General features: G+C 42.4%; 1 protein-coding gene across 2 annotated transcripts in view; it reads left to right on the forward strand.

Annotated features, from left to right (window-relative positions):
• Positions 1-4,638: 4,638 nt before the first annotated feature.
• The window catches only part of Ptar1 (protein prenyltransferase alpha subunit repeat containing 1), a 45,525-nt gene continuing 29,086 nt past the window's right edge, over positions 4,639-21,077 (forward strand). Inside the window, exons 1-3 of one of the 2 annotated variants that reach the window (XM_006527361.4) lie at positions 4,639-4,823; positions 11,599-11,768; positions 20,356-20,422. In XM_006527361.4, coding sequence (XP_006527424.1) covers positions 4,738-4,823; positions 11,599-11,768; positions 20,356-20,422 — 323 coding nt within the window. In that variant the 5' untranslated portion in view covers positions 4,639-4,737. The remainder of the gene's footprint in view (positions 4,824-11,598; positions 11,769-20,355; positions 20,423-21,077) is intronic. The other variant, NM_028208.1, reaches the window with a different exon arrangement.

Consider the following 21,077-nt stretch of genomic DNA (forward strand, 5'->3'; position numbering starts at 1 on the left):
TTTAGACAAGGTCTCACTGTGTAGGCTAAGGTAGATCAGAACTTGCTATGTGGTTGATCCAGGGCCTGAGCTCACAGTTCTCACGTCCTTCCCCTTTATGGTGTGGGAGATGTGTACCATCACACCTGGGTCAACTGGCTAAGGTGATGAAATCAGCTTCCTACGTCAGTAAACATTATCTAGCAAATATTATAAGAGTATATGAGCCTTGTTTAATGTTATCACAAGGTAGACTTGAAATAAAAATAGGTTTAGTACATATACAAAGTAACAGAATAATGTAAGTAGATTAATACAGAGAGTAAAGACAGGACCAGAATCCAAAGTTATCTTCTCTTCACAGGTCATTAAATCTAGTCCACTATCTAGCCTTGCTCCTTCTAGGGCCTAACATATATATACATTAGGATTTTTTTTTTTTTTTTTTTTGCTGTGTTTGGAGTACCCAGTAAGGCTTAGAACATGTATATATGCATATGTATTTTTTCTTTGTATGTGCCCTAGGTACATATATGTTGTGCTATGTGTTAATATATGTTCACATGTGCTTTTTTAAGCATGAGTTTGGAGGTCACCAATTGATACTGGGAATCATCTTAAATTGCTTTTCCATTGTAGTCTTTGAAGCAGGGCCTCTCACTGAAACCCAGAGCTTGACAATTTGGATAGTCTAATTGGCCAGCTTACTTTAAGAATCTTTCGCCTTACCATCCAGAGCTGGAATTATAGGCAGACTAACATACCCACATGGCACTCAAATAGTTTAAAGTGTTCCAGCTCTTAGGATGTTTATTTAGAGGTCCAATTGTCTCCATTAATTCTATCAAACATTGATAACCATTAGCAGCCTTTTTAGTTTATAGTCTTCTACTCAGTTTTAAGAAAATAAATCTGAACAAGTTTGTTGCAGATGTACTGTTCTTTCAAAATCAGTTGACTTATTCTGGATACATCCAACCATGGGTGGAACTTGCAGATGCAGAGGTCCAACTGTATAGTTCTTGCGTAATGATGTGAGTATTCAATGACGAAGTAATATTTTCTTACAAAGCTTAACCTCGATTTAGGAAGATTGTTCCCCTCCTCCTCTCCCTCCTCCTCCCCCTCCTCCCCCTCCATCATCACCATTATTTATGTGATTGTGATACATCTGTGAGTTCAGGCCAGAGGACAACTTACTGGAATTATCCCCCCCTCTACTGTCAGATTCAGGGACAGAACTCGGGCCTTCAGGTTTGCACCAGTAGCGATTTTACTTGCTGAACCATCCCCCTGGCTCCTTGCCATAATTCAATCAATCTTCCATCACTGGGCATTTGAACTATTCGCTTTATATCTCATTACGACATATTTGTAGGACCCTCAATATAGGTCTTCTAGTCTTTAAACAAAATCCTCTTAAATTTAACTCCACACTATTCAGATATCATTAGTTAGGGCTCATGAATTTCAATTCTAACATTCTTAGGATTTTAGCCCTTATTTATAAAATTGAGTTGGATCAGCATTCTAGAACATGTCAGCTCTACACCTTTGAGCTCTATGCTTATTAGATCTGTAACTACTGGGTGAGGCCGTTTCAAGCACTTAGAACCGTGAGGCATATAATTCTCTGCTTTCCCATCAGTGCAGAGACTGGAGAGAGGATAAACACAGAGCCACACAGAGATATTGTCTTTCAGAATCAGTTGTTATTTTGAGATTTGAGGATCAAGTTGGGATTTTTCTTGTTAAACTGTAGCATATTAGAAAAATTACAAAAATATTCTAATTTTTAAGATTAAAAAGAAAGACTTTGAAAAAACTTCTATTTCTCAGTGTGGTCCTTAAGTTCTGCTCTCACAAGTCAGGGCTGTTCCCTAGTGTCACAAAGGGAAGGAGAAATGGTTCTGACTAGACTTGCCAGTTATCTGAAGCCATCAGAAGATTGTAGCATATTTTTTTCTATTTTGCACAAAAAACTTTATTTCAGTATATTAATTTCATCATTATTATTATTAAACCTTTTTTTTTTTATAGTCCAGTCATTATCCCCCTCCTGGTCTGCCCTCTATCTGTTTCTTATCCCATGCCCCTCCCCCTGCCTCCATCTCCAAAAGGAAGTTCCTATCTCCCACCCCCATCCCACCAGACCTCACCACTCCTTGGAGCCATAAGTTTCCTGAGGGTTAAGTGCATCTTTTCTCAGAGGCCAGACCAGGCAGTTCTTTGCTGTATATGTGTCCAGGGACTTGGCCCAGCTGGTGAATGCTGCCTGGTTGATGGCTCAGTGTCAGAGAGATCTCAGGGGTCCAGATTAGTTGAGACTGCTGGTCTTCCTATGGGGTTGCCCTCCTCCTCAGCTTCTTCCAGTTTTTTTTTCTAATTCATCTACAGGGGTCCCTGGCTTCTGTCCATTGCTTGGGTATAAGTATCTGCATCTGACTCAGATGCTTGGGCAGCCTCTCAGAAGGCCATGGTAGACTCCTCTCTGTAAGCACGCCAGAGCATCATTAATAGTGTCAGGCCTTGGAGCCTCCCCTTGAGCTGACTCCCAATTTGGGCCTGTCACTGGACCTCCTGTCCCTCAGGCTCTTGTCCATTTTTGTCCCTGCAGTTCTTTTAGACAGGAACAATTCTGGGTCGGAGATTTTGACTGTGGGATGGCAACCCCATCCCTCACATGATGCCCTTTCTTTCTGCTGGAGGTAGGCTCTATAGGTTCCCTCTCCCCAGTGTAGGGCATTTCATCTAAGGTCCCTCCCTTTAGTCCTGAGAGTCTCTCACCTCCCAGGTCTCTGGCACATTCTAGAGGGTCCCCCCACCTCTTATTTCCCAAGGTTGTCTGTTTCCATTCTTTTGGCTGGGCCTCAGGGCTTCAGTCCTGTCCCCACCTCCAATACCTGATCATGTCCCCCTTTTCCCTCCCTGTCCCTTATCCCACCCAGGTTCCTCCCTCCCTCTGCCACTTACCCCCAAGTCCCCATGATTGCTTTCTTCTCCCTCCCAAGTGGGATTATGGCATCCTCACTTGGGCCCTTTGGCTTGTTAACCTTCTTGAGTTCTGTAGATTGTATTCTGGGTATTCTATATGTTTTTTGGCTAATAACCACTTATTAGTGAGTATATACCATGCATATCCTTCTGGGCCTGAGTTACCTCACTCAGAATGATATTTTGTAGTTCCATCCATTTGCCTGCAAACCTCATAATGTCCTTGTTCTTAATAGTTGAGTTGTACTCCATTGTGTAAATGAACATTTTCTGTATCCATTCTTCCATTGTGGGACATCTGGGTTGTTTCCAGCTTCTGGCTCTCACAAATAAGGCTGCTATGAACATAGTGGAGCATGTGCCCCTGTGGCATGGTGGGGCATCTTTTGGGTATATGCCCAAGAGTGGTATAGCTGGGTCTTTAGGTAGACCTATTTCCAATTTTCCGAGGAACCTCCAGTAGCATATTACTTTTTAAAAAAATGTAAAAGATGTGTGTGCGTGTATGTTCCCACAGAAGCCAGAAGAGGATGTTGGATCATCTGGAGCTGGGGTTACAGGTGGTTGTGGTTGCTAAAAACAAGTGTACTTCATTGCTAAGCCATCTCTCCAGCCCCTGGTATCACTCTTCGACAGGACTCTTGAACTTGCTCTTGGTCTAGGGATGCAACACACCCCATTTGTCTCACTGCTTCTCCCAGAGCTTGTCAGAGTCTTTTAGGGTCTTAATCAGGTCTGTTTTGCTTTCCACAAGTTTGTAGACTGTCTCTTGTTTCTTCACCAGGATCAGGACCAACCACAGTTTGCTTTTCAGAGATCCAAGTTTCAAATAGCCCAGCCAAAGATAACCTTGAATGTCACCTCCTGTTTTTACCTCCCAAGATCACAGCCACGCACTACCTTGCCAGGGCCAAAAACCAAAAATTAAAAAGATACAGACTTCAAGCATCAGAGAAGGAGGAAGAGGAGGAGGAGGACGGGGAGGAGGAGGAGGAGGAGGAGGGAGAGGAGGAGGAGGAGGAGGAGGAGGAGGAGGAGGAGACACCATCACCAGTTAGAGGCAGTCAGAACTTTGTACTTAGAAGGGACAAATAAACCTGATATATAAAAATAAAAATTTTAATTACAACACTTTTAAAATCCAAATGGAACAGAGCAATCTTATAATTTGTGGAGCAAGAGAGGTCAGGAACAATTGTCAAAGCCTTTATTTTATTTTATACTCCAAATTAACGTAGTGATCACGAAATGTATCAAAAATGCTAAAAGTACAGAAGTACAGTGGGTTACTTTTGTTTTTAACCTTATCCCCGAGATCTGAAGGGTTCTTTCTCCTGTACTTTCTTTCCTTTGCTTACTACATTACAAGATCTAACTAAACGCGCTACTTTACACTTCATGCATAAAGTAGCACAGGCGTGCAAAAGGAGGTCAGCAACCCGCCTCCTCCCCGGGTGGGCCGGTGAAGCGGGCCTGGTGCAGCCATCCGGAGGTCCCTGGGTAAAGGCCACTCTGGGACACGGCTGCTCGGAGAAGTGCGGGGGAAGCCTCCTTCCTCCACGCCTAGTGAACCAAAACTCCACCAAAAGCCACCGAGCTCGAAGAGCCGGCCCAACCCAGCGGTGCTGCGGCCCTCCCTGACCCGGAAGTGCTCGGCGGCCTCGGCGAGAACGCGCCTGAGCCAGCGCGCGCGCGCGCCCCCGCGGAACTCCCGCCGGCGGCTGGGCTCTGCCGGAGGCGCGCCCGATCGCGGCGGCCGCCAACATGGCCGAGTCGAACGAGGAGGTGGCGGTGCTGGTGCAGAGGGTGGTGAAGGACATCACCAACGCCTTCCGAAGGAACCCGCACATGTGAGTGGCGCGCCCTGCGCCGCCGGGGTCGTCGGGGGCGGCTCGGGGCCGCGCTCTAGTCCACTCGCCGGGGCCGCTCGGGGCCCACGCGCGCTTCCGACAGGCGGAGCGCGGCTGGGACTGTCGCGCCGAGCCGGCTGGCCGTTACCAAGACGCGTGGCGGGGCAGTGCCGGGGAGCGACCTCCGAGAGCCACGTCGGAGCGTGGAGTTTTCTGCCCTGCGCGACGCGTCCCGGGAGTTGTGGCAACTCTTCTCCCCGCCGCCCTCCGCCGGGATGCGCTTGCCCCGCGGGCCACTACCGTGGGTCTCTGTGTCTTGGAGGCGACTCTCGGTTGCATCCAGTGCGTGGCTATAGAGGATTATCCACCCCATCATACTCCCTACAGCCCCCTTTCGGGTTAACTAAAGGTGATTGGAAGCTGCCTTTGACTTTTCGACTCGCTTGTCACAAAATTGCAAAGCGAGTCGGATGTAACAATTTTTGAAGGTGACCTGAGTGGATCTTATAAAGCTGTTGCAAACTGGATACTTTTTTTTTATTAGTAGCGCGTCCGAAGTTACAGACGAGCATCTTAAGGCATTCTTACCTAGCATTGTTGCCTTCTAAAAGTTCACTCCTGAACTGATACATATATTATCTCTTTCTCCTCCCTTTCCATTTTATTTGTTACTCTCTAGGAAGATACTCTTAAGATTGTATTTTTCTTTTCCTGATACTCTCCCTTTAACGAATGGAAAGGAAGCTACTAAAGAGTTACCTACATCAGTATACAAAAGAATAAGAAGCCAGAATGTAGCCCATTCCTGGGGAAACAAACATGAAGTCCGGTTTTGTATTATTTTCTCATTGGTTATACAATTTATTTTTAATATTTTAATTTTTTTTACTAAAACACATGAATTATTTTTACGCATTCTAGCCTCCTTAGCTTTTCCACTAAATGAAAGGCCAAACACTTTAATCAAGTGTTCTTTTCCTCCAAGATGATCTCAGAAAAGAATTTAGAAGTCCTCAGATGGCCTGCTTTCTTCTCTCAATTAAGGACTTAAAACTGTACTTCCTTCAAGACAAAAGACTACTGGCCTCTAAACATACCTGCCAGCCCCGACAGCCCCTAAGTCGTCCTCCTTTCCTCTTTTGACTGCTGACTTTTTTCCCCAATGAGTGTTTGGAGTGATTTCCTGGCAGTAGCCATAGTGGCTGCTGGGCCTTTTAAGGAATGCTTTGATGTCTTGTGTGTCTGTCTTTGAGGCCCTTTTTGAGAATTCCAGCTGCAGAGCAAGTAAAAGACACATCCTTTGGGGGGGGGGGGGAAGCTGGGCAAGTGAGAAGGTTCATTTTTTAATCACTGGTGTCATTTTCTAAAACATTGTAACAAAGGTTAGACATTTAATATCGTGATCACTCCAGTTTCTCATCTTTGAGGTGGACAAAAAATACTATATTTGGCGAAATTATGATTAGTTAGTTCTGGAGGTTGACCCAGTGGAATGTGGATCAGGTCTCTGTTTTTCTGGATCATCAAAAACTCCTAAAGGGCTTCAACTCCTCTCTCTTCATCATAATTTTATTCTGCGGTCTCACTAATATATACTCTGTCAACATAGAATTTATGGCTATTTGTAAGTATTTGGGTCATTTGAATTTATAAAGGTTTGAAAGAAGTGAAGGCTTGAGAGAAGTTGGGCACTTGAAGTAAGTTTCGTAAGCTGTAAACATTGAAATCGCTCAATTCATTGTTTAGTATTTGTCAGCAGCTGTATTTTAGTACATATTCCATACAGTAGGAGTATCTTCTATCCATCTTTTAAAATGTCTTTTGTGTTAGACTTTTCAGAAGTGCCAATATGTCTTTGCTTAATCTAGCCTTTTTAGACTCAAGAAGGCTGTATTTCTAGTTTTAAAAACAGATATTATCTACCTTTAAAGTTACTATCTAATAACAGTATTATAAAAGTTTTTCATTAATTACCTTTGTTTCCTGTCTTCTCCAAATTAAGATAGGTTGCCAATTTATTTGTTACCATCTACTCTCTTGAATATATTAACTTTGTTTCTGTAGAAATGTCTGCCTGAAGCAGCCAAAGGCTCTGTGCTATAGGAACATAGGAACGATGCTTCTGTCGGCTATGACTGAGTTCCCCCAGGCTCAAGGCTGTCTTGATCTTGAAAGGCCAATGAGCATTCAGAGCGCCAGTTAACCTAGGTCCCTCCACTCCTTGCCAGAACACTTTGCAAAGTGGAAAACATAACATAAATATTGTTCACATGGGTGACTGAGAATCCTTTTGGGTTCTCTGCAACTAGTGGCTTGACCCAGGAATATTTATTACCAGGAGGTATAGACTGTGCCTTAATGTGGAAGGCAGCTATCTACTGTATAACCTAATTAGGTCATCATGTTAATATTCTCTTATCCAGAAAATTGTTCTTTTTCAATTGAATGTTGTTTTAGTTAGGGCTTTACTGCTATGAACAGACACTGTGACCAAGGCAACTCTTATTATAAAGACCAACATTTAATTGGGGCTGGCTTACAGGTTCAGAGGTTCAGGCCATTATCATCAAAGTGGGAGAATGGCAGCATCCAGCAGACATGATCAGGAGAAGCTGAGAGTTCTATATCTTCATCTGAAGGCTGCTAGAAGACTGGCTTCCAGGCAGCTAGGATGAGGGTCTTAAGCCCATGCCTACAGTGACACACCCACTCCAAGGCCACACCTCCTAATAGTGCCACTCCCTGGACCAAGCATATACAAACCATCACAAATATCTACATTGATTTGAGGTGCATATTCACTATGTGAGACAAAAAGTACAAAATATAGTTTGTGCTGAAGCCAGATTTCTGGTGTGGTTAAATTGTGCATCTGCTATACTAGCCATATGTAGCTATTGGATACTTGGGACTGTTCTTAATGTGAATGAGAGTCGAACTTTTGATTTTTAAGCATAATTATATGAGAAGTAAGTACTATGTTGCCTGGTGTGGCTTTAGTGAAGACCTAAGACTTAACCTGCATGAACAGTAAATTAACCGTACAGTGTAGTTCCCAGTGACGATCCGTTAGCTGTCTATTGGAAGAGAAGGGAGGCTGGGTGTATCCCATGGGAGGCAGTGTTTAACATGAACACCGGAGCAGGTTCTTGACTCTCTGGCCTAATTGTTGCATTCATGTGTATAGCAAAAACAAAACAAAACAAAACAAAAAAACCCCACACATTTGACAGGCCAAATGCTCGTCTAGGGTTAGTCCTACCAGGAGCTGAGCATGTCCAGTAGCGCATAGTTGAGCAAAGGGCTCTATCCTTAATGCGATTTCAAACCGATCCACACATAACTGGTGAAAGTAGGCAGAAAGGTAAGGAAGACATCATGAATAGTGATACCCAGGAGACTTTATTTGACTTACAAGGCCAAGATAGTTCTTTCAGGGAAGCTAGCATTTGAATTGAGACACTTTTAATCCATAGGAGGGCTACTAAGTAAGGGCATAATAATGAAACACAGTTTAAAGTTGTCTGCAGATTGATGAATATGAAACTAAGAATATAATGGTCTTACACGTGTAGTTTACTCATTTAAATGATAGTATAGTTTTTAAAGTTTTTGTTTAGAATTTGAGTCCTAGATTTGAATCTTCATGTTTTATTTTTAGTCCAATATACTTAAGTAAGATTCTCTTATCTGTAAAATGGGGTGAAGATTTTTACTGTAGATTATTATTGCTCAGAGTAAATACAGACTGTGGCATACAATAAACAGCAATTTCTGTTTTTTCTAAATAATGTCAGTAATATAGTTTCAGCGGTATACAAAGTTATTTATCTTTAAAGTTAAAAATTATTTCAGAGACCTACTAGGTCTCGGAAATATCTTCACTACCAGTTAGGGGTTTAATGATTAATATACAAGCATTAGTTCTTATAGATATTTTACTGTGTCCTTTTTAATCATTCTAAAAAGAATTAGAACTTATAAGACAGAAATAGCTATTCAATAAAGATATTGATACAGTTTCCTGAACCTGGGCTGTCTTTTGTTCTGTTGTGACACTTTACAGAGTTCATGTTGAGTATTGTCGAAAGCTTATGCCCAATGTGATCTCACATTCTGTAAAAATACTTAAGGATGGCAAAAAGATGTATACCAAATGTTAGTGACAGTAGAAACGGGCTTTTAGTTTGTATTTTCCCTTAACTTCAATGGACTTCATCCGCTAAAAGCAGACTCAAGAAGAATGAGCTCTTGTCATTTTTAAATGATTTTGGAATCTAAAATGCCTGAACAAATTAGACAGTGATCTAAAGGAATAGATACAGAAATCTAAATTGAAACATTCTGTTATTTGGGAGCTTAAAGACAACATATCTTCCTAAAGAAGATGCTGTTAACTTTTTTGGAAGTAACAAACTACCATTTTCTTTACTTTTTTTTTTCTTTCTTTTTTTATTATTTAAACAATTTTTTTCTTTATTTACAGTTCAAATGCTATCCCAAAAGTCCCTTATACCCTCCCTCCCTCCCCACCCTGCTCCCCAACCCACCCACTCCCACTTCCTGGCCCTGGCATTCCCCTGTATTGGGGCATATAATCTTTTCAAGACCAAGGGCCTCTCCTCCCAATAATGGCGGACTAGGCCATCCTCTGCTACATATGCAGCAAGAGACACGAGCTCAGGGGGTACTGATTAGTTCATATTGCTGTTTCTCCTATAGGGTTACAGAGCCATTCAGCTCCTTGGGTACTTTCTCTAGCTCCTCCATTGGGGTCCCTGTGTTCCATCCCACTGTGAGCATCCACTTCTGTGTTTGCCAGGCACTGGCATAGCCTCACAAGAGACAGCTATATCAGGGTCCTGTCAGCAAAATCTTGCTGGCATATGCAATAGTGTCTGCATTTGGTGGTTGATTATGGTCTGAATGGATTCCTGGATGGGGCAGTCTCTGCATGGTCCTTCCTTCTGTCTCAGCTCCAAACTTTGTCCCTGTAACTCCTTACGTGGGTATTTTGTTCCCCATCCAAAATTCAATTTTCTTAGGGCAAAATAACTTGACAAAGGGTTGACATTCTTTACTTCTGTTGTCTACTGACCAAGAAACTTGACACTGACCTCATGCTGTTAAGTGAACTGCTTATCCTTGCCTAGCACTTCATAGTTTGCCACATTCTTCACCTTTGGTTTTCCTAACAGGGAAGATACCATTTCTGTATTTCTGATGAGCAATCCAGTAGTGTAGGACTTAACATATCACACTGGCCATTAGTGGTAAAGGGAGATTAATTAGTTCAGGGGCATTTATCAAGAGCTTCTGTCTCTATACAACCCTGCATCTCTTTTCATTTGTGATTTTTTTTCCTTTAGTTCTTCAAAAGTTTACATTCTTATGGCTCGTTCTTTTTACGTGGAAAGCTGCATGCAGGCTAACCCATTTCCTTTACTGGAGATGGAATACAGTTCGACCCTCTTACAGAAGGGAAAAGTCTGTCAAAGCTAAAGGTGCATTCTAGATGGCCCATGCAGTACAGCGCATTACAAAGAGCAGAGGTACTATTCTCTTAGAGTAACTTTTGGAAGCTGGGTGAATGTCACTGAGGAGCAAGGATGACCATCATTCAGATGCACTTATTGAACACAGGCTGTCCAACTTTCTTGGAAGGGTAGCCGGTCACAGGAGTGTTTTTTTTTTGTTTGTTTGTTTGTTTTGGTTTTGTTTTTGTTTTTTTGATTCTGCACCTTGTCCTATAATTTAGGTACCAAATTAGCACTTAAATATTTTATATCTAGTACAACTATAGTGAGTGAATTAGGGTTACTAGAGTCACAGAACGTATGTAATATCTTTCTATATGGAGGAAATTTATTATGATGGTTTACAGTCTGTAGTCTGACTCCCTAACAATGATCAGCTGTGAATTGGAAGTCCAAGAATCTAGTTGCTCAGTCCCACAAGGCTAGTTGTTTCAGCTGGTCTTCTGTAGAATGCTTTTATATGCAAGCATCGAAGAAGAACAAATCTTCCTTCTGTAGGTCTCCAGCAGAAGGTGTAGCTCAAATTAGAGGTGTGCACCACCATGCCTGCATCTGTGACTTGTTTTGTCCCAGACTGACCTTGAACTCAGAGATCTCCTTGCCTTAGTCTCCTGGGATTAAAGGCGTGTACTACCTTGCCTGGGCATAAGCTTTTCCTAGCCATTATGCCTCAAGATCTCTTTGCCAAGATCCAGGTCAAAAACTTGTGTCTTCCAGCCTCAAGATCTTGAACACAGGTGAGCCCTCCAATTCTGGATTGTAGTTCATTCCAGATATAGTCAAGATGACAACCAGGAATAGCCATTACAGTGAGCAAAACTTGTTTTTAACATTGTGAATTTAAATTTAAAAAAAAAAAAAAAACCTACCACCAAACAGTGTGTCTGGAAGCTGGGATTCTTTTATTCTTGCTAATGTAGCATTTATGTTTTTAGCTCCTGGAGTTCCTTAAAGTGTTACAAGTAGTTATTAAATCTCAAAGAGCAGTCTCCTGAGTGAGTAAATCTGGGGGTTGTTTTTTTCAGTTGGTTGTGCTAATTTTAGGTTATTCATGTTTGTTTGAGACAGGGTCTCACTGTGTAATCCTGGCTGGCCTGTAATGCAGTATGTAGATGAGCTTAGTTCCATTCTTAAGAGAATTAAATATGTGAGGTTTTTTTAAATGCTTAGTGGAATTAGAAAAAAAGAATTAAAAGGCAGTAATATCTTCAATTCCTTTTTATATCTTCCATATTTAGAGATGAAATTGGCCTGATCCCATGCCCTGAAGCAAGATATAACCGGAGTCCCATTGTCCTGGTTGAGAACAAACTTGGTGTGGAGAGCTGGTGTGTCAAGTTCTTATTACCATATGTCCACAACAAGCTCCTTTTGTACAGAACGAGAAAGCAATGGCTAAACAAAGATGGTGAGTATGCGCAGCCAGGCTTCTTCCTCTGGGAGGAGACCTGGCTTGGGGTTGGCATTCCTGGACTCTAGTTTTGGCTCTCTGCACTGCCTGAGCAGGTGTTTGTCCTCTCTGTCAAGTGAGGAGCTTAGACTTGATCATTAGTGTTCCTGTTTGTAACCACAGTGATTAAAATGGAAGTGTCTCAGGCAGGAGCCAGGCCACCTGCTGTCGCCACAGTGATTTTATATGTGTTAATATGCTGAGGTCATTTGTAAGATTTTAACAAACAAATAAATGAAAGTTTGAGCATCCATTAGTTTAAAAACAAACAAATAAATGGAAGTTTGAGCATCATCAAAGAGTTCTATAGATCCTATAACCTGATTTCTGACTCCTTAGCAGAACTTTTTTTAGTAACAATTCAGAGATCGGCCCAGTGCTCCCTTGCTGTAGTGACCCCCTCTGTGGTCTTTGAGTCCCAGTTGAGATGAGGCCTTCTGAGTCTTATGTGCCAAAAAGAAAGCTTGAAAATTAAGAAAGAGAAAATGTTGGCTTTTACTTCTTTCATTGTTCTGTGACAACTCTTCATGTCACCGATTAGTACCACACGTGACCTCTTTTTCCAGAGTTCCCTCAGACCAAGCCTCTGAGTGCACACATTCTGTATGACCACAGGTGTCACTCCTGGGCCGTGTTCATATACAACCGCGTCCTCTCTCCTTTTGTAAAGCCCTTCCTCTTCTCTTATACAGCAGCATCTACAGAAGTGCCCAATGTGCCGGGAGGATGGTTGTGAATAAGAATTTGTTTTTTAAACAAGTTTAATTGTCAGTTCAGTAGTCATTACGAGGAGCTGCTCTGAGGACTGAGGGTATACAAGATGCGTAGTGCATGTTTCTTTTTTCTAAGAAGTTTTGAGTTGAGAGCCAGACAGCCTCTTTTGGGGGAAAGGTATGTTGCACATGAACCCCTCTGATTTACCTGAATTTTTCTCAGTACTATCCTTAAAAGACTGTCAAAATAGATTAGTAGCTCTTTTTCCTTTGTGGACCATGAAGTAGCATTTTTCAATGAGAAGTGGTTTTGATTTTCTCTGTGACGAGTTTCATTTGCTTGGTCCTCTGACTCATGTTTCTAAGTCACAAGTGCTGTCTTAACCTGGTGTGATGGTATCAGAATGACCTGAGTTTAGGCACACACTTCAGACAACTGTAAGGCATCCAGCTTTTGTTAGACCTTCTTTATTCTGTCACCATAGCACGGAGTTCAAAGAGCCATGGGACTCGATAAAGTTATGTTTTGCCAAATGAAGCTGTATTGTTTTAACCTGGGGTAACTGAGCCAGTGCACTAATGGAGCAGAGTAACTGTCTCATACAGAAGAAACAGTTTTTGAAGATCAAATCTAAGTTGTCTGCTGATAGCGTTAGACTTTGCCCATTCATATGGCTAAGCTTCACCCACCTGTGTCCTGTGGCCATTCAAATCCTCCTTTACATTTCAGGTTCTTATCTTATAAGCCCCGTACTGCAGACTTTGCTATCTTATTCACAAGATTTCCATCTTGATAGCCCCACTGGACACTATCAGGAGGACAGCGGAGGCGGGATTTGATTTATCTTGGGTCTGGAGAAGAGCGAATCATATGGTAACCTAAGGCTTGTGTAGGAAGGGAACGTTCAGTGCAGTGCCACAGCCCACTTAGGCCATGCTTATGTTGCATTGTTAGTAAAAGAAGTGGACCTCTGCCTTGATGTCTGAAATGCTAACACCAAAAAATTGTGCCACGTTATGAATTAAAATACTTAGAACACAGCTGAATCTTGCTAAAACTAAAGAAAGATACATTCAAAAGTTTTAAAAAGCATGCTTTTTCTTTGAATCTCCTCCCCCGTTTTGAAAAGAAGTACAAAGATAGAGAACTGATACTTTAATAAGTGTTTCAGTATCTACTTGGTTGGGCCAGAATCCTGCAATAGAGTTATAACTTGGTGACTTTTGTCATCAGAATAGATTTTTTTTCACCCGAGTTTATATCTCATGCTCATGAATGATCAAATATCAAAGATATTTGAAAGATCTCTTGTTTAGTTAGTGAGTGGTATTTAAAAGACCGATATAGTAATAGCTGTGTTTGGTTTGGTGGAAGAATGATATTCCGATTGGCCTACCAAAACCACCCACCCACCCAACCAATCAAACAAAAAGAAGACAAGAAAGAATGGACCAGCTGTCTAGGGTCTCTGTCACTGGGATGAACACATGACCAAGAGCAGTGGGGGGTTGGGGGGAGGTTAGGTTAGTTCTGCTTCGACTTGCACATCACAGTCCATCTTCAAAGGAACTCCCAGGAGGAAGCTGGAGGTGGGAGCTGAAGAAGAGGCCATGGAGGAGTGCTACTTACAGGCTTGCTCCTCATGGCTTGCTCAGCCTACTTTCTTATATACCCAGGACCACCTGCCCAGGGATGGCTGGCACTGCCTACAGTGAACCGGGTCTTCCTACATCAAGTACTAGTTAGCAAAGTTCACTACAGACTTTCCCAAAGGTAAATTATGGAAACATTTTTTCCAAATGAGATTCCTTCTTCCCAAATGACTCTAGCTTGTGTTAAATTGACATATAATTAACCAGCACAACAGCATGAATAGCCTCATAAGGGCAGAGCTCTGTCCGAAGCACTCAATCTATTTAAGTGTACCTTCTGTGTTTTTCTTTTCTCCCTCATTTCCTTTTTGGACTAGACCTATATTTCTCAGCTGGGAAAATGCTAATGCCCCATAGCTGGTTGATCCCATTGCAAACTCTTCTGTAATTTACATCCTTCATGGCACTGACCAACTCCTTCAAATAATACTTTCTATTTCCCCAGCTCAATTTTTATTTTAAATTTAAAATATAATTCTATCACTTCCGGTTTCCTTTTCCTCCCGTCATCCTCTCCCATGTCCTTCTTTTGAGTTTCTTCATGCCCGCCCTAATCTTTCTCAAACTTAATGGCCTCTTTCTCTGATTTTTATTGTGATATGTACATGCATGAGTATACTATATCTTTTTATATTATTATGCTCATACCTTATTATTATTATTCTCTCAGAGCCAATGAACAGAGCAGTATTGAAATTCTTTAGATGGATTTCCAGGCCTTTAACCAATCTATTCAAAGCCTAATTGCTAATGTTGTCTCCGTTGCATTATTTGGCATTAGAGATTGCACCTTCTTGGCCCCTAGTCTGATACTTATCTTCAGACCCATTTCATTTTGGCTTATGTTTCAAAAACTGTCCTTAACTAGTTGTATAAGTATTTAAAATCAGGATAGACATTTGAATTTCTGTCCTTACTTGAAAAAACTGGCTGGCCTGAGTGTTTAAGCTTCTACAGAGCAACAGTAACCTACTATTTCTTAACTGAGCAGAGCTTCTGGTGTACTATAATCTCTTCGTGCCAGTTAGATTCTGGGAATAGTGCCACTTGCTGCTAACCATTGCTTTGTTGCTGTTTTGACTCCTATTTGACCCACAGTCGGCACTACTGCATCCTGACGTCACCGTGTACCTCTCCCTTGTGTTGCCACACCAGCCTGGTTGCTGCATTAGCAGCTGGATTCCCCCTCATCCCTGAGAGCTTTTCTGCCTCCAGCAGGACACAGCCATCTCCGACCTCTAGGGGGTCCTTCACACGGGTGATCTCATAGCTGTCACTCACCATCATGCATCATCGTGTGTGTGGTTGAATTACTTTCCCCGCTGGATTGAGGGTCACTGAGAGCAAGGATCATTCTCTTACTCAGCACTGTCACGTGCCAGAGTGACCCTTGTCAGATGAGTAGCAAGAAGTCTTAGCCTAGTCCACTGTTGAGGGTCTGTGTACCGTCATAAATAGCTTTCCTTAAGCTGCCCTTTATATGGTCCTTGAATGTATTTTGGAAAGAGATTAACCAGTGTATGATCTTGAATTTATTTAGCTTTAGATGCATAGAAACCATTCTCTGTTAGAGATAGTAGTAAAGCCAGGACTAGTGCCAGAACAGAGTGCAGCAGACGATGGGTGTGGTCTAACCTCTGACCTCTGGAGCATCCGATTGTGCTTTTCTTGTCCAAGCTGTGAGTCACTGCTTCCCGGGAATGATGTGCCCAGGTTCACTTTCCGCCTGCGCGGCAATGCTGGGTTAGTCACGCAGTGCAATGTGTATAGGAGGCATGTAGTTATTGCCTTCTGTTTTGTATTTGTTTGATTTCAAGAGTCTGTAGGACTTTCAGTAGCTCTTGTCTTCTGTGTAAGGCTGTAGAAGAAATGGTCTGTAGCCAGTGAAATTTAAAGCGTAAAATCATTACAGTCAACTGTTGCTTGCACACGTTTATGTTTCGAACCTGGTTCATCCATTCTGTACAGGACAGAGCTTTTGCCAAAAGTATGCTCAAATCTGCTTTGCTGGAAGATAGACCTGCAGTCTGAGGTCAAATCACTTAATCTCCTTCATCCTTTGTCGTGGTTGGCCCGTTCCTATTTCTTACATTATATGCCACCCCCACTTGCCTCGGAACTGACCTGAGAATTAGGAAAGATGAGAAGTTCTCGAGGAGCGGTAAACCCTGGTTGCACTTAATTACTAGACACTACTGATGGTTGTCAAGGCTTCTGGTGTTTTGAATCCCAAGATTCTTGGATGTCCTTAGGTATCCCTCTGCACAGCAACCGCTGCTAAGCTTGACTCTTTCACTTCCTCCTAGGCGGCCATTCTTAGTAGCTCTTGTGGAACTAAGAGTTTGCAAACTTTGTAAATGAAAAGTAACATCCAGAACTCAGTGTTCACTGTATGTCAGGCATTGTCCTTGTTGGCTTTTAGTCTAGGCTCCACCCCACAGTTACCTGGCAACAGCCAGGTGTGCCTGACTCACTATAAAAGGGGCTGCTCGCCCCTCCTCTCTCTCTTGCTCTTGGTCTGTCTTCTTGCTCCTGCTCCCTCCTCTCCCCATTCCCCTTCCCGCTCCATGTGTTCATGGCTGGCCTCTACCCTTCCTCCCCTCCCCTCCCCTCCCCTCCCCTCCCCTCCCCTCCCCTCCCCTCCCCTCCCCTCCCCTCTCTCTGCCTTTCTCTGTCTCACTCTCCTCCCCATGCCCTGAATAAACTCTATTCTATACTATACCATCGTCCTATGGCTCAGCATGGGCCCACAGAGGCCCCCTTTCCCCCACACCTTACCGTAGCAGCACCTGCACCAAACGTATGACTTTATTTGGGTAAGACACAATAGTCCAATCCGTCATGGTTTTAGTCATTTAACACTTCTGTGAGGTAGTTCTGTTGTGAGCTTCATTTATGAGAAGATAAAGCACAGAGAGGTTAAGTGATTTGCTTATGTGTTTGTTTTGCTCATAACCCGCCCTGAGGGGTGAAGCAAGGCTGTGGTCCTAGCAGCGGCAGTCACTAGCAGAGGAAGCACTGCATTTAGGAGCCTGCTTCCAAACCTCTCGCTGAAGCATGGGGACTTTGGTGTTCACTTTATGGTTTCTGGTGACAGCACAGACCATGAACATGGGCCCAGACGAGGCCTTTGGAGGCAGACCACGAACATTGCCAAGGCTTCAGGTGGCAGCACAGGCCGCTCAGATCAGTGTGGCCCACAGCTGCAGCATGGCTCCCACTGAGTGTGAAGAGCAAGGCTGATACTGAAAGCTCCATGTTCATTATGCTCACTGGCTCTGCCTGTTGCGCAGTGCGGGAGCTCCTTTCTCAAGTGTAGGGAGTAGGAGTTGCATGAAACACACACACACAGGTAACTCTTGTACCTTCGCTGTAATGTAGAAAGAATGCCAGGGACTGAGAGCCAGTGTATTCAGAGTGGAACAGCTTTGGAACACTTTCAGACATCAGAGAAACTCCACAGCTTCCCTGTCACATAGATGCCTTTCCATGTGCCATAGTGCATGCTGGGACCGGGTACTGATAACTGTTTTTTCAGGCTAAGGTTTTAGCCAGTTTAGGTGTAACGAGATTTGCCTCTTTCTGCTGTAGTTGTCTGTAGTCCTTCGGCTTTCCCATATTTTCTGAGGTCCCCAGTGCTTTTACCGTTGCATTCATTCATAGTCCCCATGGGTACACTAGGAAGAGCTAGTCAGGGCAGAAGCCAGCCCCTCACCCACCTCTACCACTGTGACGAACAAATATGTGATGGAGAGATGGGAAAGATGGAAAACTGAACAGTGTGTGTGCTCCATCTCCTAACGTTAGCCCCAAAGTAGCAGCCTAAACAGGAAGCAATCAAAGATCTCTTAAACAGTGTGATAGGGGTGCTGACGAGCAGCCCTTCCCAACTGATGGCTTCTGGTAGGTGTGGGAGGAAGAACCCAGATCTATTTAAGGGGCTGGCCACTCAGAATGGCCATGCTCCAGTGATTAAGTATATAGATAATGCAAAGTAGACTTGTGTTCACTTGTTTGTTTTCTCTCTCTCTCTCTCTCTTCCTTTCTTCCTTCTTTCTTTTCCTTTTTACTTTTTTACCTTTTATTTTCTTTTATGGGGAAGGTCACAAGGGTAGAGGACAGACATGGAAAGACTAGAAAATGCGTGTGATAAGGGTACTTGATATGAAATTTCCAAAGAATCAACAAAAATATTATGTTAAAAAATAGAATTAGACATAGCTTTTTTTGGAAGTCCCCAAATGTAGTATATGTCCTTTGTCTGTCCTTCCCAGCAAGAAGATAACCTTATGAAGGATAAAATCAGGTCTTATTAGAATTACACCCATTCCTCAAGTGGCTCTGTTTAATCTTTACTCATTGTTGATACTTAGAATGCTTGTGGAGCTGAGTTAATAGTGATATAGAACATCATATTAGTTTCCTTGACACTGAGCTATTGTCAAAAACTATTAAAAATGAAGAACATGGAGATGATTAGGTTGTATTTGTTTGTCCAGCACGCTTGCATGTAGGAACTTGCAATGGGGAATGTGGGTCACACGTCACAGTTCCAGCTTCTCAGGGTTGAGTGTCCAGAGTGATCAGTAGCCGTAGAATCACAGGTGCCGAACAGTTGTAGTCATTGACATTATGTGGGACTAATCAGTAGTTAATTAGACCATTTTTAAGTGGTTGCATGAGATACTTAAGTATTTGCTCTTATGTGTGAAGCACTGAGAACATTTTATTTATCTGTTATAGATAGGCATTTTAATTGCAGTATAAGTGACATGCCAAAAGTGTCAGGGTTATTAACCTTGTCACAAAATGGTTGATGAAAACTCTAAATCTCAGGGCTGGGGGGACGCCTCAGTGCATTAAGAGCACTGGTTGCTCTAACACAGGACCCGGGGTCAATTCCCCGCACCTAAATGGTGGCTCACAACTGTCTGTAACTCCAGTTCCAGGGCTCCCAATAACCTCTACTGGCAGTAGGCCCACATGCATGCATACATTCATAGGTAAAACATAATATAGACAAAGCATCCATATACATAAAATAAGCTTTAAGAACTCCGTAAGTTTCCTGTTTCTTCTGTAAAGTTGAGCAGAAGTAGCTTGGCTCACGACTGTAGGCTGCAGTGAACTAATGTGATTGATTATAGCTTTAGACTGTGCTGCTCCCAGCAGGACCACAGAAAGAGTATCAGCGACTTCTAGATTGTATACACTTGGCGTTTAATTGCCCTTACCTACTCTAGCGTTATGTCTCTAGATTAACAATAGTAATTCTAAAGTGATCTTCAATTTTAGAAACAACAAAATGTCCAGAATTGGCCAATTTTGTTCTTTTAAAAGCAGGCTTATGGAGTTTGCTTGTGTCCATGAACATCTTGTTAAGACCATGAAAAATATGAATAGCATGTCCTCAATGAACCACAAATACTAAACAAAAAGTGATGTGCAGCTGGAGGTTAACCGTGTAAGAGTAAAACACAGTAGAGTGTCCTGTTTCTTTAAAGCCATCACATTGATATTTCAAAGTATAATAGGTTAGAATGGGGACAAAAATAGTCACCTGACTCTCTAGCAGTATAAAATTGTCGCAGTCCATTTAGAGGACAATCTGTGACACAGCAGGAGTCACATTGATTTGTGTATTGTTTTGCCATTGTGATTCTCTTTCAGGAAATATATTCAAAGAAAATAGACCGTTAAAAGTTTTTTTAAAAATGATTACTATTATCATTGCTATGACTATGTAAAATGTGTAGAAGGAAATTTTTGCAGCAGAATGTAAATTAGATTGTAGGTGGTTTTTTTTTTTTTTTTTTCCCTTTCTCACCTCTCTTTGAAAATTAGTGTTTGAGACATTGGTAGAATTAAAGGCATGGTGGTTTCAAAATCGTTATTTAGTGTAAATTAGATTATTGCCAGTTCTACTAAAAGAGCAAAAGATGAAATATTCCTTATGGGCATATTGTGAACTTGTTAACTTTTAAAAGAATTATACACATCACAAATAAAAGAAAATCTTGAGGCTAGCAGTCATGCCCGTGATGTCTTACAAAGGTCTGTCTGCGTTAAAGTTCGTATGGCCTGAGATACAGGTTGTAATGAAAGAGTGACGAGGACCATCAAAGGCGCCGGGCTCTGCTGAGCAGGGCCGTGTGCTTATGTGCATCTCTTTATTTTAGAACTGGCTGACGTCACCTGCACCCTGCTGCTTCTCAACCCAGACTTCACCACTGCATGGAATGTCAGGTAGGTTGTTTCCTTCAGGGGTAAAATGACGTCTGTCCAGATTTCTGAAGACGTAGAACCCTGTGAGTTTTAGCTGCTTGAAAAATGAAATATGAACCAATTGCCCATAGCATCCTGTGTTTACTTCTTAGACAAATTCTTTGTAATATCTCCACGACAGTTCTAATGCATGTTCTATGCCCCTTGTAACTGTCTATTTTCTATAAGTATATTTTACCTAAAATATAGATTGGTCTGCTGAATTACAATGTACTGTTTGATGCTTTCTTGTTTTCTCCCCGTGTGTGTGGATAATAGGCACTTTGTATGAGCGATTGGGTCACCAGGCGTGGCCTGATAGTTTAGCTGCACTCGAGTGCCAGGAGAATGTATGGGAAGAACATTTAAGGCCACAGGCCTTCAGCATCCATTTAGCCATCACAATTGTGATACTGTGAGCACTTGAAATATCTGACAGGGCTGGAGAGGTGGCTCAGCAGTTAAGAGCACTGACTGCTCTTCCAGAGGTCCTGAGTTCAAATCCCAGCAACCACATGGTGGCTCACAACCATCTGTAATGGGATCTGATGCCTTCTTCTGGAGTGACTGAAGACAGTGGCAGTGTACTTACATACATGAAATAAATAAATAAATCTTTGGGGGCTGGAGAGATGGT

Source organism: Mus musculus, chromosome 19, assembly GCF_000001635.26.
Source record: "Mus musculus strain C57BL/6J chromosome 19, GRCm38.p6 C57BL/6J".
NCBI lineage: Eukaryota > Metazoa > Chordata > Mammalia > Rodentia > Muridae > Mus > Mus musculus.